Source organism: Perca flavescens, chromosome 13 (genome assembly GCF_004354835.1).
Source record: "Perca flavescens isolate YP-PL-M2 chromosome 13, PFLA_1.0, whole genome shotgun sequence".
Lineage (NCBI taxonomy): Eukaryota > Metazoa > Chordata > Actinopteri > Perciformes > Percidae > Perca > Perca flavescens.
The window spans coordinates 7,315,354-7,333,170 of NC_041343.1; the positions used below are offsets into that span (position 1 = coordinate 7,315,354).

At 42.0% G+C, this 17,817-nt stretch overlaps 1 protein-coding gene across 3 annotated transcripts; it reads left to right on the forward strand.

Moving 5' to 3' along the window:
- The first annotated feature begins 269 nt into the window (after window positions 1-269).
- On the forward strand, window positions 270-15,994 carry ripk4 (receptor-interacting serine-threonine kinase 4). 3 transcript variants are annotated; one of them, XM_028595423.1, is made up of 9 exons: window positions 270-455; window positions 5,528-5,908; window positions 8,027-8,318; window positions 9,592-9,740; window positions 10,183-10,232; window positions 11,615-11,773; window positions 12,711-12,826; window positions 13,894-14,134; window positions 14,256-15,994. In XM_028595423.1, exons 1-9 carry the CDS (start codon window positions 289-291, stop codon window positions 15,497-15,499), a joined length of 2,799 nt encoding a protein of 932 aa, XP_028451224.1. In that variant the 5' UTR covers window positions 270-288; the 3' UTR covers window positions 15,500-15,994. The 3 variants fall into 3 exon arrangements, with proteins under 3 accessions (XP_028451224.1, XP_028451226.1, XP_028451225.1); XM_028595425.1 differs by lacking the exon at window positions 270-455 and adding an exon at window positions 4,295-4,310; XM_028595424.1 differs by lacking the exon at window positions 270-455 and adding an exon at window positions 4,879-4,934.
- The last annotated feature ends 1,823 nt before the right edge of the window (window positions 15,995-17,817 follow it).

The following is a 17,817-nucleotide window of genomic DNA, read 5'->3' on the forward strand; positions in this document are numbered from 1 at the left end:
AAAAGCATGCATGCTTTCGAGATAAATCTGCTGCTCGAAGAAGTCGATGAAAACGTACCAAACCTGAAAAAGAAGACCCATTTGGTGCAGGGGACAGTTTAAGTGGAAACAGTTCTGCCAGGTTATGAGATGATAGGTAATGGTTGGCATATTCCTTAAAGTGTCTCACTAATGAAATGTTATTTTTTGAATGCTGGAATGCTGGAATTATTGAACTATTGGGGGGGTGGGGGAGGAAATACTGGAATCTTTTGTACCATTATTTTTTAAACAAAATACCTCTTTGAAATGGTTGTTCTTTTTATTTGTCTGCGTATCAGTTTAGTTTGGGTGGTCAACAGTGACAACTGCCCTTCAGCAGCCAGGCTTTGTTTAAATCCTCAGATCTCAGACCAGCCAGCCCATTTGTCCTCCAGTCGGTCAGCAGCTGATGACTTCTCTGCAAATAGCACGACGTGAGTGTAACTGTGTGTGTGTGTGTGTGTGTGTGTGTGTGTGTGTGTGTGTGTGTGTGTGTGTGTGTGTGTGTGTGTGTGTGTGTGTGTGTGTGTGTGTGTGTGTGTGTGTGTGTGTGTGTGTGTGTGTGTGTGTGTGTGTGTGTGTGTGTGTGTGTGTGTGTGTGTGTGTGTGTGTGTGTGTGTGTGTGTGTGTGTGTGTGATATTCTGCAGAGTAATTGTTTTAAAAAAGTATTCATTCAAAAGTGTTAATGAAACAAATGAATCCGAGATGGGGGGTAATTTATGAAGGGGACATATCCTCCAGAGATACAAAATCCAAACCGACCACGGCATCCACACATGAATCACAACCTCCGTTCCAGTCCAGACGTATACAAACAACGAGCAGTACAGCAGCACGTTCTTTTTTTCTTTCAAAGTAGGAAAAATAGACTAATAATAGTGAGCAACAACATGGATGAAAAAATTTTTATAGGTTGAAGAGTAAAAATACTAAAAGGAAAAACTGTTTCTTAGCTTTCTAAATATGAAAGAAAATGATCAAAAGAGCCCACAGGTATGCATATTCTTTCCAAGATAACAAAATACATTTCTTTGCAAAATAAGAACTCGTAACTAGTATTCTATGTTTTCTCTTCTCTATAAAAAATATTGGATCTGTGGAAACACGGATAGCTTTCCCAAACTAATGTTATTTTTTTTGCTTTTACATCTGAAGCAAAATGGGAATTATCTTTCAAGATCTTATGCATCGTTACTGGAGCGACCTAAAATGCATTTTAAATTAGCTTCTTTAACTTTGTTATTTGCAAATCAGAAATGAATTATCTTGCTTTTACATGAATATGTATCATCGTCTTCTAAAGTCATGACAAAGTATTCTTTTTTTTCCAAATTTAAAACAAAGAGCCAAACAAGGTGAATCAGAAAACCATCAAATTCTCTGGTTTTATTATTCTATTCTTTCTCAATAAGGGAATACACAAAACTGAAGTTGTAAATGTTTAGAGAAATATGTATTAGGGGTGTCCTATTGTGTTTCTAAGTTATTAAATGACTTAAGCTGGATTCCCTTACAGAACAAACCGCCTCAAGCCCAGGGCTGTCCATTTACAGAAATTGATCATATTTTTTATCAACCGTTTTGATATTGATTCTTTTGATATGAATATAAGAAACATTAACAACAGCCTGAACAGCTTTTATTCTAAAATTTGAATATGAGTAACCTGAGTTTAGGTCAAATTATCCTTCCTCCTTTACCAGCAGTAGAGAGTTTGGGCTCTGTAAACGTTGGGAGGAATGTACAGGAGACAAATTAAAAAGTTACATACATCATATATCATTTAAATATGAATTAAAGGCACAGGGTACAAGTTGTAGTGACAAACATAAAAGCAGTAGAAATGAAGTGTTGGTGTTGAAGTAAGACTTTGGGGAATGACAATATTTTATATAAATACTAAAGATGACATTTTGGTATTTTTACAATTAGACCAGCCACCAGCAGCATTGTGATGGATAATCTGGCCCAGAATATGTCACCAAATCATAAACCTTGTGTACAGTTCAGCCGTGGCCTTCATACATTGCATATCTACACTATTGTTTAATGTTCAAACACAGCTGGCAATGTTTGAGAGCAGGGAGAGATGTGACCCAGCGCTGACCTCCACAGAAGAAGAAAAAAAACATTACTAACATTTCCCTAGAATGTCCAGTTAGCTTTATCTTTATTTTCATAAATACACTGAACATCTTTGACACTGTTTGGGAACTCTAAGCACAGAGCTAAATGCTTGTATATGAAACTACCAGTAGATGTCGGTAAAGTCTGGCAACATCTTGCACACACAGGATAAAATGTAATAGTTTTAAATATTCAAAATGACTTTAAATGAATGACTTCATATTTATTTTTATTATTATATTATTTGTATTATTATATTTCCTACTAAGACCAACAACTAACTCTCAAACAGTGAACAATTAAACCAGGCCTTTCGAAATGAGATTATCAAAATTTAGGACAAAAGGCTTTCATCCAGAATCCCTTAGAGCAGTGGTTCCCAACCTTTTTTCCCTGGTGCCCCCCCTACTTATGTCTAAGAAAAGCTGAGCCCCCCACCCTGAAACCAAAGTTGAGGTAACTCTCGATATAGAGCCTTCCTTTCTTTTTTGATACAGAGCAGTTATCAGGACTTTTACATTTCTCCGTCATGTTTCATTCATAAAATAGTGATGCCGTGGCGGCAGGAAAGACGAGGATGATAGCTATTATAGAACAGATAATAGCTAGCAGCTAGCAGATAATAGATAACAGCTAGCAGATAATAGATAACAGCTAGCAGATAATAGCTAGCAGCTAGCAGATAATAGATAGCAGCTAGCAGATAATAGATAGCAGCTAACAGCTAGCAGATAATAGATAGCAGCTAGCAGATAATAGATAGCAGCTAGGAGCTGACCTGATGACAGCAAGGGTCCCAGGTTAAGAGGTCCTGGAGGTTTGGCCTACTACGTAGCCTACCTACAATTTTAAGCGAGAACAAAAATATATAGTTTTTATACAGACTTTTGTATACATTATATATTCTAGTGTATTATCATAATTTGTTTAACTTTTTTTTTACCTCAACCTCAAACCAGATAAAGAATTGCGCCTCCCCTGTGATCTTTGCCGCCCCCCCTAAGGGGTGCCCGGACCCCAGGTTGGGAACCACTGCCTTAAAGTATCAGTAGTACATTCAAGGAACATTCATAAACAACCATAACACTCTACATTTACTGAACATCAGCAGCTGCCGTATTATAATCATTTGTATGGCCATGTATGTGCTTACAACAAGCCCTGAGGAAACAAAGTGAATGATGGGAAGAACACAATACACTGGAAAGGAGGTGTAGTTGGAAGAATATGCCAGCACATACCTGAGCTGCATGCTGCTACAAGCAGAGACTTATTGTATGATATTCTAAAAAAAAAAAAAAAGTTTAAAATAAGATACTGTGGTTTGTTGAGTTGACTGATGTATTGGACGGTTAGTTATTAATTTAGCCACAAACCTCCACCTTGTGTTTACTGCTGCTGTCAGACTAGTAAAGCTCAAAACAAAAGAAGCCATCTTTCTCACGTGGGGGAAAGTGGATGGTCCTGATTTATGTCAATGTCTTTGAAAGCTGATTTAAGTAACACCAACAAAAAGCTCCTCTTTCATGCTAATGATCACGAAATGTGATGCCGACCAGAATACACATTTACACTTTACACATGGGTCATTCACACCACTCAACAACTTTCACGTGTGTGTGTGTGTGTGTGTGTGTGTGTGTGTGTGTGTGTGTGTGTGTGTGTGTGTGTGTGTGTGTGTGTGTGTGTGTGTGTGTGTGTGTGTGTGTGTGTGTGTGTGTGTGTGTGTGTGTGTGTGTGTGTGTGTGTGTGTGTGTCGGCCAGCCAGCCTCGGGGGGGGAACAAACACTGATCTGTGCTGCAGTGACAAGAGCCAGCAGCCTGAAATGAAGCCTGGTTCCTCACGGACCAATAAGATCTGCTTGTTGTCTCGACAACATCGGTGATGACATATTTACACTCAGTCTTTATACCTTGTCCTTCCAGTTCTCTGCTAAATCTGGACAGCAGGGTGGAGCAGGCTGATATTATGAGATCATGTGTCGTGCAAGGTAAATACAGAGGCAGGCTTTTCAGTTGCTGATTAATAGAAAGCAAACAAAAGCAATACAAATTAAATAATTATATTTGTAGAGACGCATTCAATCATTTTTTGTTCTCTTTCATGCCCAGATTAGACACAGGGTAAGAAGAACATCAGGGGACCCAAAAGCCACAATTTGTATGTAGATACTGTTTTTTACTTTCAGACAGAATATGTTGACAGGTCACACTAAATAAAATAGGAATCCAGGCCTAGATACAAATGAAAAAAGGTCATCACATAACCTAGAAATTAAAGAGAGATCCTTAAGGGACTGTATGAAAATCATTAGGGGTGAGATGGGGTCAGTGGGACGGTAGTCTGAATTGTTAAAGGAGAGCTAAAGACTTATTTGTTGTTTTTTTTTACCTTTTTCTCATCACAGATTCATCCTTACCATGTGAGATGTATTGTGTGTATATCTATATCTCATGCCAGTCTATAGCATCATCTGTTCTAAGTCATATTTTACAGAGTTGAAATCAGGAATCCGCTTTGGTCCATCAGAAGCTGCAAAGTTGCTGCCTGTGATCGTTTTACTAATGTGTTGGCTTTAAAAACTGGCTGTAATATTCACCATTTTGTTTGTGTGTTATATAAGTTGGGGCGTAAAGTCCAAGAATATCATTAAATCTTTTTTTTTTTTTAATGAAATATAAGATTCAACCCCTCTTCCCACCCCAATATTTTTTTCTACAGTCCCTAAGGCTAAGGGTTATGGTCTAACAATCTCTAAGAGGCCTAAGTAATGATCTTTAAAAGGTAAGAGTTACATTTTCTGACAGGTATCAGTGTCTGAATTTGATATCTGATGTCTCCCATTCAGGGGTCTATGAATTGTGTGTATTTATGTCATCTTATAAAAAATCTGAGATAAGGCTGGTTTTACCTCGACTACATGTTTTGTGATTTAAAAAAAAAAGTGATTTACAGTCTCCCACCAGAGGGCGCAGCTCCACAGCTGCTTTCTTCTTTCTGACCCTGAACTAAAACAAATCGTGAAATGTAATGTCGCCGGAAAATTTGATGTAATGACAATCCACGGCTATGAAAGAAGATGATGATCCCCTCTGGTGAGAAGATGAGTCCACACATTACCAAAACCAGCTGGTCAATATCACATAACCCACCTATTGTTAAGACACATTCCCTCTTCTGACCTCAGGGGGCTTTAGTTAGATAATGACCTACAGTGGGACAAAGGTGTGTTCATAACAAACATTATTCTCTGCTTTTCGTGGAAGAAAGCATGGGACTGTAGGGCATCTGGAAAACAACTGGACATTGTGGCAGCGTGTTGCCTTGTGGCATGTCTTGTTAAATCTTTCCATCTCTTCCCTGTGTTTCAAAATCAGGAAGTGGTGTCACAGCAGCAGGCCCAACCCCTCTTTTCACCTGAGGAGAAGGAGGGGCCCCACTGAGCTTGACAAGGGGAAAAACAAGGAAGAGCTCACACAGGCAGGCAGTTCAGTGTGTCTGTTCGCTTGCCCAGATTGTGCCTTGGAGACGAATGAAAAAGGAGTTTACCCTGCTGGTGGGTTCCTCAACATGGATATGAACGTCCCGGATTCACCGCATGGGAATATGGGGCTGTTAAGGACCTTTGATTCCTCTGAGTTTGGCAGCTGGGAGAAAATAGGCTCAGGTGGATTTGGACAAGTATACAAAGTCCGGCACGTACAGTGGAAAACATGTCTGGCTATCAAGTGCCCTCCCTGCCTTCATATGGATGATAAGTAAGTTACAGCTCTTTAAAGTGATAACCTACTGTATATGTAAAGTCATATGAAGTATAGTATAAAGCAATGCTCCTGTAGAAGCTCTGACCTAGTTTAGATAGTTCTTTACTTCTGTATTTGGTCCTACCTTTACCCCAGCTCTTGTCTGTTAGGTTTATCACTTGATGACCTGTTTATGGGCAAATAGTGGACAGATAGAGGCTTACATTATGACTGCTGGTGAAAAGTCATCCAGTGTCTGGAAGTCCTTGAAAGGTGAGCACCTGGAAAAGTGTGACTCACTCACTTACTGCTAGTCTGGGCACACATGCAGCGAAAAAGGTGCCACTGCAGCAAACAGGAGGCCACATTTACATATTGTTAAGTTATTGTAATGTTTTCACACTGGTAAGTTGTGTTGCAGGGACCACTGACATGTTAATTTATCCCCCCTGGCAAAATTAAGTCCACATTGCATAGCTGTTTACTTTATTCTAATCAAACACAAACATTAAAAGTTCAACGCTTATTTTCCTAATAATCAACAGGGATGGTTTTTTTTAATCTATGGGCCTCAGGGAGGGGATGATTTAACTACTGTAAATGTACATTTCATTAAGGTAAGGTAGCAAGGTCAGGTGGTCTTTCTCTCTCCCCCACCCCCCACCACCAACTGAGAGATTGCACAACCCTCTTGAACATTTTTGCATAACCATGACTATTATTTTTGCTCTGCATGGATCTCTTACACAAGAAAAATTGTTGTTTCATATATATTTTTTGGAACGGTTTGTGTGAGAGACTTCTGGGCTGTGTGTACACACACATCTACGGGCTTTACTCATAAATATTACCTCACAAAAACCTCTTCTCAGAACCTGTGGTGCAACTTCAAGCATCCACTGAACCTGAACCAAAAAGATGTTATCATCTCCAAACATCTGCAGGTGCATAAACAGTCATTTGACTGTCCCCTTCATTGACCCACGCGTAACATCCAGCAACAGGGACTCAAAGCCGCCTTTGTCTGCCTGTTTGCAGGCTGTGTCTGTGTGGCACAGACAATGGTAGAAGCTGTAAAACCGGTCTTACCGGGCCTCTCTGTTAATGCAGGGACAATGTATGATTTTAAAGGAGCTGCTGATGAGCACTTTGGATTACATGAAGGATTTAGCAGACAAGTGCTTGCCCATTCTCGCATGTCATGTTTGATTATCCCTGCCTGGCAGATTTGGGGGCTCGTGCCTCCTTCACTTGTACTGACTATAAAGGACGATTATAGCCAGGCTCCCTCCTATAGAACATGACCCTTTTTAGTAACCTGATACACTTTGCACTTAACAGACTCTTAGGGCTCGTGGGAGGCTCTTCTTTCCCAGTCCAGCTCCCCTAGTTCTGCCTGTGAAGCACATTCCTGCGAATAAAACCATTAGTGATTTTTTTTTTCTCTCATCTGTCTTCATTAAGTGTTTGCATTTTTAAAGGAACCTTCGCTGGAGATATGAGCGTTGAGGTCATGAATGACCTGCACAGTTGTGTTTGAGGTATGTCAGCAGAGCCAGAGCACCGATAAAGAGAGCTGGGCAAAGGTTGAGCAACAGAGAACAAGAGCTCTGTTTAAGACTACAGGGCTCTCCTGATGCATACCAAGCTGGGCTGGAATGTCCTCGAGGCCTTTTTAAAGAACCTCTGGACAGTTAAGAGAACAATCCACATACTTGGTTAGAACAGTGGTAAATTAATTCTAGAGGTCTGCAGAGGTCACACTTCCACAGCCTCTAATGCTGGTAAATATTTTGCATAGCTGGGAGCTTGGAGAGAATGACATGCAATGTGCTGGAATTTGGGTTAGGACAAAAGTGATGCCAAATATCACAGCTCACTGAGCACAGCATGACCTCAGCATCTTTAGGTTAATGATTTATGAGAAGATGGATTTGATAAATACCTTTCAGCCAATGGATGCGGAAGGATTTGTTAAAACAAGCTAACCTAAATACCTTAAAGGCAGTGTTTGAGCTTCCTAAAATTGCTTAGTCTCCCCAGCAGAAGAGCCTGGCTCACTGAAGCCAATAAAATTTAACATAAACCTAATGTATCTTTTCTTTTTTCTTTTTTTTTTTTTTTTTATCACAGGGAGCGTTCAGAGCTGCTGGAGGAGGCTAAGAAGATGGAGGCAGCCAAGTTCCGCTACATCCTGCCTGTGTATGGGATCTGTGGCGACCCCCAGGGCCTGGTGATGGAGTACATGGAGACGGGCTCCCTGGAGACCCTGCTGGCCACCGAGCTGCTGCCCTGGGAGCTCCGCTTCCGCATCATCCACGAGACCGCGGTGGGAATGAACTTCCTGCACTGCATGAACCCACCGCTGCTCCACCTGGACCTGAAGCCGGCCAACATCCTGCTGGATGCTCACTACCATGTCAAGGTAGAGAGTTCAGCACTAAGTGGCATCCTTAGTGCCTCTTAGGGGCTGTTTTTTTTTTGTTTTTTTTTTTTTTTTTTACAATTTATTTCCCACTCTCAAAATCTGTTACACTATAATAAAAAAAGGTAATTATATGACTGTATCACATGTGCTGAACAATGGCCCCTCCAGCAAAAGCCATAATATGCATAAATACCCCAACAAATAAAGAGTTGCACTTTTGCTATCACCATCCAAGACACCCTACCAGCCGTTTGAACTTTAGTTATCCTGTCCATCATTTCCCCCCTCTCGCCCCTCCCCCCCTGTAGAAGCTCCCCTATGTCTGCTTTTATAAACTGGTTAAATGGCTTCCAGATTCTCTCAAACAAGGGGCTTTTTTTTTTTTTTTTTTAGCTTGCATTGAGTGAAAACAGGTGATGGTCATATTCAGCTTGTACTGTGCAAATTATATATTTTTTTAAATATGATCTAAATCATTTAGTTGTCATGACAATGTTTAGTAAGATGTAAAGATGTAAAATAAAAAATAATAATAAATTGGCTGGTTGCAAAAATGCCCTTTTGATTGTTAAAAAACTCATCAGAACAGCTCCAATGTGAGGTTTTCCATTGCAGTAACAACATGTCAAAGAATTAATCATCGCGAAAAGTCATCATCAATTACTTGATTGAAACGATATGTTAACATGGCTCCTGAAGTGCAATGATATAATGTTTTTTTTCTTGCTGTAAGACTGATTTGACCTGAAAGTCCAATCCCAGCTGCTTTGCTTCAAAGCCAGTCACAGTTTTACGGTTTTAGAAGAAATTATAGCCGCCAGGGGGTTTGCTTTTCCCTTTCATCCTGTGCTTTTTGCTAGTCACGCTCTGGGCAGACAGGTGTCTTTCAGCCTCTGTCCAACCTCTAAACAGCTCAACTGTACTGAGAGCAATGGGTGAGAACTGTCATTTTCTGGAGTGTAATACATGGATGTAAACACCTCACCCGGGCCTGTCCCGACAGGATTGATTCAGCTCCTATTAAAGCTCCCTCTGTGAATGTGTGTGCATGAAAGAGCGTGGGTGTGTACTGTTCAACACAAACGTGAAGGGCCTCTCCTCTCCTACAGGCTGGGACATGGCCGTGTTGCCCTCATCATACCGCCGAGCGCACATAAAGGGAGCTTAGCACTCAGCAGGCAAAGTTTAGTCATCGATGTCACGGTGCCTCATGAGAACGGCAGCTGGGTTGCTCTGTTTGAGGATCTTATCAGATCTCTCCATGTTTCAGATATCTGATTTTGGCCTGGCCCGGTGGAACGGCCTGTCACGGGCCGATGACATCAGTAGAGACGGCTTCTGCGGCACTATTGCCTACCTGCCGCCCGAGAGCATCATTGAGAAGGACCGAGTGTCGGACACCAAGCATGACGTATACAGGTTAGATTTTTCAGCAGCAACCTGTTTGTGTCAGTGTACTGTAGCTGTTTGCCATCTGTCTGCCTGCCTTTTCCCTTCAGGGTCTGACTCATAGACTGTATATAAAGAGGTCTGACGCACTGCAATTAATAACATCAAGGAGATGGATTTGGTAGAAAATGAGTTATACCATGTTTAACGATATAAAGACAGATGGATTTCTATTTCTTAAAAGGTGTCAACAAGGTGTCAGTTTAAAGGGTGGTAAATATATTTATAACCACGCTCCCACTGGATTATTTTGACAGTCTGAAAGCACTGGTTTGTACAGCACGATTGTGGTAGAAATCTTTAAACAATAAAGCAATTTCCGAAAATGTGCCAGTTTCTCATTAGCATGATGTTTGATATTTTCTTTGTATTGACATTTTTGTATTCCATTTCGTTTTGCCCTCTATTTCAGTTTCTCCATCGTCATCTGGGGGATTCTCACACAGAAGAAGCCCTACCAAGGTGAGACTTGCAGTGCGGTTAATGCATGAAAACCGTGATGATTTCCTCTAAGGCTGATGGGAAACTATATTTCTTGAAAGCCATTCCTGTTAAGAAAATCAAAAGAAGTTAGGAACACTAGAAATTTAAAAATACTGATGTTAAATCAAAATGATAATATTTGATAATTATGACCGGTGTGCGCTATAAATATGATCATTTTGTGACTTTTAATGGTTTGACAATGTTAAGGTTTCTTTGTTAGTTCCCAAGGAGTCATAAAAGCATCAGTGTATTTACTTAATATGTGATTTATTCTGCATTTGTTCTATCATTATATACATATTGATAACAATGACATGAATACAAATATTCTAAAGAATAACCCCCAGCCCACGCAAGTTAGAGTTATGAGATGGTGTCAATAATTTGAGTGGCTGTCTCATATCGCATATGTAAATAGATTGTTTTTTTTATCCCTCTTAACTTTTCATCTATTTTCATTTTCCTGGCAGGAATGGGCTTTCATAATTACAAGTAAAGACATAACCTAACTTCAAGGTACACCTTTCAAGGTGTGTGTGTGTGTGTGTGTGTGTGTGTGTGTGTGTGTGTGTGTGTGTGTGTGTGTGTGTGTGTGTGTGTGTGTGTGTGTGTGTGTGTGTGTGTGTGTGTGTGTGTGTGTGTGTGTGTGTGTGTGTGTGTGTGTGTGTGTGTGTGTGTGTGTGTGTGTGTGTGTGTGTGTGTGTGTGTGTGTGTTTACTCACTCCGTGAATTCCAGAGCAGGCAAGTAGAGTGTAATTTCTCCCAGGCGTATCAGGTAGCAAGTCACTTCAAGGAATTTGGCTCCTATTGAAGAGCAGTGTAGATGAGGGTTTCCAAGTTGGCACTGCCTGTGTTGATCCAGACATAATTAAAATGTGAGAAATGGCCAGGTTACCAAACCCTTCCCTTCTTCCTCTTCCACCTGCGAAGGGTATTACGGTTACAATAGGAGGCGAAGTACCTGTGATTAAGGCCTCTGCCTGTTTGTTCTGAATCATTGACCTGGCTGATCCCACAGTCAGATAGAAAAAGGCCCGAGCAGAGCTTTTACCTTTTGCTCCCATGGGAAACAACAGCCCACACACTCTTATCTGAGCACATGGGAACATGGTGATAAAGCTGTACATAATCTACAGTATATAGCCACTGGCTCCTACTACTACTAGCACTTAAGATTATGTTGTCATATATTGAGGCATGTTCGCACTAAAGGCCTTTTGTATTCGTCTTCAAACCGTGTGTCCTCATCAGAAAATCAGGCCTCAGATCAGATGTACGTGCCACACAACAGTTGAAACAAAAATGTGTAGTTATTTATTTAGTGATGAAACTGAAGCGTCTGATTGCTTTTCCCCTAGGTGAGAATAATATCCTTCAGATCATGGTGAAGGTGGTGAAGGGGGTGCGTCCAGACCTGGGCGCTGTGCCACGCTGTCGACCTTCAGCCTGTACAGGGTTCCTGAGCCTCATGCAGCGCTGCTGGACCACAAACCCTGATGCCAGACCCAGCTTCCAGGGTAAATTGTGCCTCTCTTTTACAACAAACAAAATGTCAACCTTCTTCTATCATGGTAACCAGTAAATCAATATGAAACGCAAGTGACCCTGTCCCTTTTTACTAGACAGAGTGTAAGGATAACACACACTGTCAAGTTAAAGTCCTACTTTATGCTTTCCTTCCCTTTTGTATTCCCCTAATCCAGTGGTTCCCAAACGTTTTCACATGAAGGGCCCCTAAACTGACACTAATTAGATCACGGACTCCGCATTTGATAAGATGTCATCCCAGGGTCCAACCTCTGATAGGATTTTTGCTTTTAGATGTTTTTACAGAAAGGGTTTTTACTTCCATGGTGTAAAACCAAATATGAAAACCGCTTTGATCCAGCGACAATCACACTGATGAACAAGTTGTAAGAAAATTGCACAATTTGCACAGACCTGCATTTGTGTAGGCCTACATGTTATTTATTCATTCATTGGTTTTTAGATTGTGTGCTATAATCTGTTGCTTCACAACACAAACCTACTGTATAACAGAAAGACCATTCTAAAATCTACATAAAAAAATAAACATAAGATCAAGGAAGCATCTTAGGTTATAAAAAAGGACACATATGACTGTAAAGGCAATACGACATCTTAAAGAGTAATTGTAATAATTAGAGTGCGAAGAGCAAAAAGTGCTGGTGTATTTATTGAAAAACTTTAACCAAGAATACAAGTGAGACAGGACATTATGAACCGTATATAGCCAAGACGGACAAAACTGACAATACATTTCATGAAAAGTGACATTACCAAGGTTACATTTACCAAAGTAAATAAATAAATAGATAAATACAGCCTAATCGAAATACTTTAACACTCTGTTGTGCTAACATTTACTGTTGGGAGTTGAGCAGCTTGATAGACTATTACTGAAACCTGACCTAGAGCTGCTGTCCTTTACAGAAATCACATCTGAAGCTGAGGAGCTGTGCTCTAAACCTCAAGAGGAGCCCAAAACGCCGACCTTATCCACGTCCGAGCCAGAGCCCACGTCCCCCAACGCGCTCACCAGCGGCCAGGTAAGACATGACATCACCATAGCAACTGCTTATGGGCGAAAGCGCCCTGTCTTTCAATGATGTCGGCTTCTCTGGAAGACCTAGTGTGTGTAGGGCTGCACGATAGGAGGAAAATATGCGATAACAATGTTGACTGTATTCCGTGCGATAACTAAACCGATGTTAAAGTGCACTCCGTTCTGCATTTCAGCTGCTTTCAGTATTCTGCTAAAGTACAACAATGTGCTTGTTGAATTTAACACAAAGGAAATTACCAACATTCTTTTATAGAACAAACTGAACATTGAATTGAATGTAAAAGTAACCACAAAAAAAAGGATGACTTGCATTTTAATGTGTAGTTTTTTTAGTGATATTTTCTTTCACAAACAAAAATCACAGTGTTTTTCATGATATTTCGCTATGACGATAAAAAAACGATATTGTGCAGCCGTAATAGTTTGTGCTTTTGTCAACTACTTTGGTAGATTATTGAACATACTGTTATGGATCATGTGAACCTCCATTTCAAATGGAAAAGGACAACATCCGCTTTATATTTTCTTGCTTTACGTGACTCTCATTCTATTTTATGGCTTTCAGACTGTCTGCATTTTCCCATAATGTGTAACTACACACCCAGACACTCTGAGGCTTATCTCCAGATTACTTCAGACATGATTATGACTTAAGTCATATGTCGCGTAAATGTTTGATTTATGGACAACAGTTGCATCACAAACGAGGAATTTTGACTGATGGGATTTTTTTAGCCTGTATGCTGCTTTGATATATTTCCGTGTAATTTCGCAATTGTGTACGTGACTTGTAATGCACATCCTGCTCATGAGAGCTGACAGCTGTTACTGAATATCTGTCTGTAGTGTAGGGACAGAAGATAAGCTGTCTTGAACTTCCGTATGCATTCAAGTGATTTTGACTGGATCAAGCAACACCGTTTGGCAAATTTTCACAATGTCAACATTGAATAGCCGCTGTACTGGAATAGGCTTTGCATTAGAGCAGCAGCTACGTACATAAATGTAATTGCTTGTCCAAATGTGCTTATCTGGCTTTGTGCTCCACAGGTTAAAGACAACAAGCTGGTGCGTCCAAAGTCAGCCATGTTGCCTGAAAAAGACTGCAGCCTGTCAGAGCTGCTGAGCCAGGTAGATTCTGGGATCTCAAGGAGCTTCGATCGAGTGAAGGAGGACAGCTGCCACAGCAAAGAGAACACTTGCAAGAGGCTGTCTGGCATCTCCTCGGCTGACTCAGCCTTCTCCTCCCAAGACTCTATCACACTGTCTTTTGAGAAAGAAAACACATGTGGTGAGAGCTGATTTAAGACCTACAACTGGAACTATTATTCATTTGAACCTAAAAATACTGTATGATCATGATTACCTGAAATGTTGCCTCAAACCTGCACTCTTCCCCTCTCCCCTCCCAGACTCTGCTGAGGTCCAGAGGCGGAAGCTGTGTGAGGCCATCCGGACCAAAGACACTGCCAAGCTGATGAAGATCCTCCAGCCTCAGGATGTCGACCTTCTCCTCGACGGAGGTGGCAGTCTGCTCCACCACGCCATCACCTTGGCCAATGAAGAGGCTGTCAAGTTCCTCCTCCTGAACAATGCCAATCCCAACCTTGCAAATGCCCGTGGCTCCACACCGCTGCACCTGGCCACAGAGAGGCACCTGAAGCCCCTGGCAGAACTTCTGCTCGGTCGGCGCAGCACCAACGTCAATGCCAAGGATGAGGACCAGTACACGGCTTTGCACTGGGCTGCCCAGAACGGGGACGAGGCCATGACGCGCCTGCTGCTGGACCGGGGGGCGGCCATCAACGAGTACGATGGCCAGGGACGCACGCCGGCTCACGTGGCATCCCAGCATGGCCAGGAGAACGTGATCCGGGTGCTGCTGAGCCGAGGCGCCGACGTTCGAATCAAGGGTAAGGACAACTGGACGGCGCTCCACTTGGCTGCCTGGCAAGGCCACCTGGGCATCGTCAAGCTGCTGGTCAAGCAGGCCGGCGCCGACGTGGACGGGCAGACGACAGACGGCCGCACGCCGCTGCACCTGGCTTCCCAGCGGGGGCAGTACCGAGTTGCACGGATGCTGATTGAACTGGGAGCGGATGTTCACATGACGTCGGCTGGGTTTAACGCACCCATTCACGTGGCGGCGGAGACGGGTCACACCAGCACTTCTCGCCTCTTGATCAAACACAAGGCGGATATTCACGCACCGAACGCCCAGGGCCTCACTCCTCTCCACCTAGCCTCCCAGCGAGGCCACCTGGCCACGGTCAAGATGTTAATAGAAGAGGGAGCAGACCCGTACAGGTCCAACCAGGCCCTACGCACCCCCTGCCACCTGGCAGCAGAGAACGGACACTGTGAAGTCCTGAAAGAGCTGCTCCTCCACTGTCCGGATGTTGGCGCTCTGTTAGACGAGCAGGGGCTCAGCCCGTTACACCTGGCGGTGCAGGGCGGATACTCCAACATCATCACTATGCTGCTGCTGCACGACTGCCAAGACTTAGTCACTGAGAGCTCAGTGGAAGCAGTAGCTGAACAGCCAGCACCAGCGGAGGCTCAGCAGCTCCAGAGGAAAGTCGTCATTCTCAAATTGACGGAGCACAACGACTGCCCACAATCCCCCAGCGCGCGGTGTGCCTCGGCTCCCTGCTAACCAGAGCAAAGACTCTGCCAAACCTGTACAGAACAATAAGCCAATGTCCTTTGTTTTTATACTCCACTAGTGCCCCAGAGTTGGGAGGAGAGAGGATCATACCAATCTTAAGAGAGTTTTTTGGACTTAAAAGCCCTTTCAGCACTGTAGTTTATCCTAATGGTCAGAAAAGCTTACATGTAAATATGTACACTGTGAATAGAAAGTATAAATGCACAATTGTTTGTCTACTTTTTTACTTGACATGCTCATTTTTTCTTTCTTAACAAGCATCAGCATTATGATTAGGAAACCTGTGTCCTTTGGGGACGTTTGACTATACCGCACTGCAGCTGGTATGCCTGTGAGTTATATTTAAGAGAGCACAAACATTGCTCACAAGCCTTATTAAGGGATGCTGTAGATCATCAGAGCCCTTGTATTAAAAACAACTTTGACTTTCAGTGTTCTGTTACATATTAGTGCTGCATCATCCATTAAAACATTTAAAACCTTTTCTTTTGTTTGAACTTGTTGCTTTTTTTCACATCTGTAACCTAAAACTGTATCTGCAAATGTTCTATTTTCAAGGCATAGTGTGTGTTAGTCTGTGTCAGTTTCGTAACATTATAACCATGATAATGAAATGCTTTTAAAGGCCCAAAATATGTATACATGCTGTATGTGCAACTATACATAAACACGGATGATCGTAAGATAAAACCAAACACAGCGTGTACACTTATTTTTAGGGCCGACAAAAAACTATTCACAAAAGATCACAGTAGAGAAGCTTATTCACTGCATCTTCAGGACTTTGTTTTCTTGAGGCCTATTGTACATTTTCTCAAAATGTAATTGTACGATGTGCAGTTGAAAAATATAGTTTTGCAATGTTTTATTTCATTACTGAAAGAATACCAATTTTATATTCTGGTTTTAGTTCAATCCGATTTGGTCACTAAAAAAAGGGAACAAACCTGTTGAGAATCAAGGCATTTTAAATGTAGATAGAACACTAAGAATGAAAATGCTGTTCTCTTGTCTTCATCTTTAATCATTTAAAGTCATACTCATTCTCAAAAACAAGTAAAAGCAGTTTTTTTTTTGTTTTTGTTTTGGAAAGCTTTTAACACCTCATGTCACGCCAGGCTTGTTGGACAAAGTGTCTTATTCCAGAGTCTGTCAGAGAGAGTTTGTTCTTGCCAACGCTCCACCTGCATGTGTGCTGGAATTATCAGCCAGCAGAGTTGGCATGTCTGCATCTGCAGCCTCACCTGTAGTAGTATTATTATTGTTATTATGTCTCTGCTCCAGACCCCACAGCGCACGCTCAGCTTGGCACAGAGCATGGGAACTGCCCCTGAGGGGGATCACAGGCTGTAAGATGATGGATGAATGAAAAGGGGCGATGATGTTCTTCCTGCAATTCCAGCCTGTTGGCTAATACCTTAGACCACTTCAACTTTTCATCACTCCCTAAAACCAACATGCCATCCCTGACGCCTCAAGGGCTCGGCTTTTTGTAATCTGAGAAACTGATCTGAGAGTACGGGTGGCTGGTGGTTGTTATTGTGCTGTTTTTATAGCTCGTGTTTGCGGAGAGACAGAAAAAAAAATGTTAACGTGTATAATCTGAGGCCTCTGTTGTATCCTGCCTGTTGCCTGGTGACCTGTCTCAGCTCCAGCTATGGGGAGGACAATGGCTGTGCTGTTGCCTAATCTCAGCTTCTATCTCCTGTCAAGACTGCTGTCATGTTTAATAGACTGGTGGGTTAGGTTTGTGTCATTCAGAATTGTGTTGTGGTTTTTTTTTTTTCATTCTGGGCTGCAGTTCTCTCTTCTTTGACTGCAATAAACCAGGTACGGTCATTTAAAGCACTTTTCAATCACCATAAAGTGTATAGTTTAATTTTCTTTCTTTTTTTAAGATTCATTTTGGGCTTTTATTTGATAGAAAAGCTGAAGACAGAAAAAAAGGGGGGGGAACGACACGCAGCTAAGGGCCGCGTGTCCGACTCGAACCTGGGCCACTGTGGGAAGGATTGAGCCTTAGTGTATGGGGCGCATGCTCAACCAGGTGAGCTACCAGGGCACCGCTATACTTTTATTCCAATAGATCTTTAGTAACTTTGATAAAACGAAGAACAGAAATGACACTACAAACAGAAAAGTGTATTCTACGTTCAGCCTGTAAATAATTCCAGTGTGGGATAAAAGAATATAATTTTTTAAAGATTATTTTTTGCATTTTTAGGCCTTTATTGACAGGACAGCTGGAGACATGAAAGGGGAGAGAGAGGGGGAATGACATGCAGCAAAGGGCCGCAGGTCGGAGT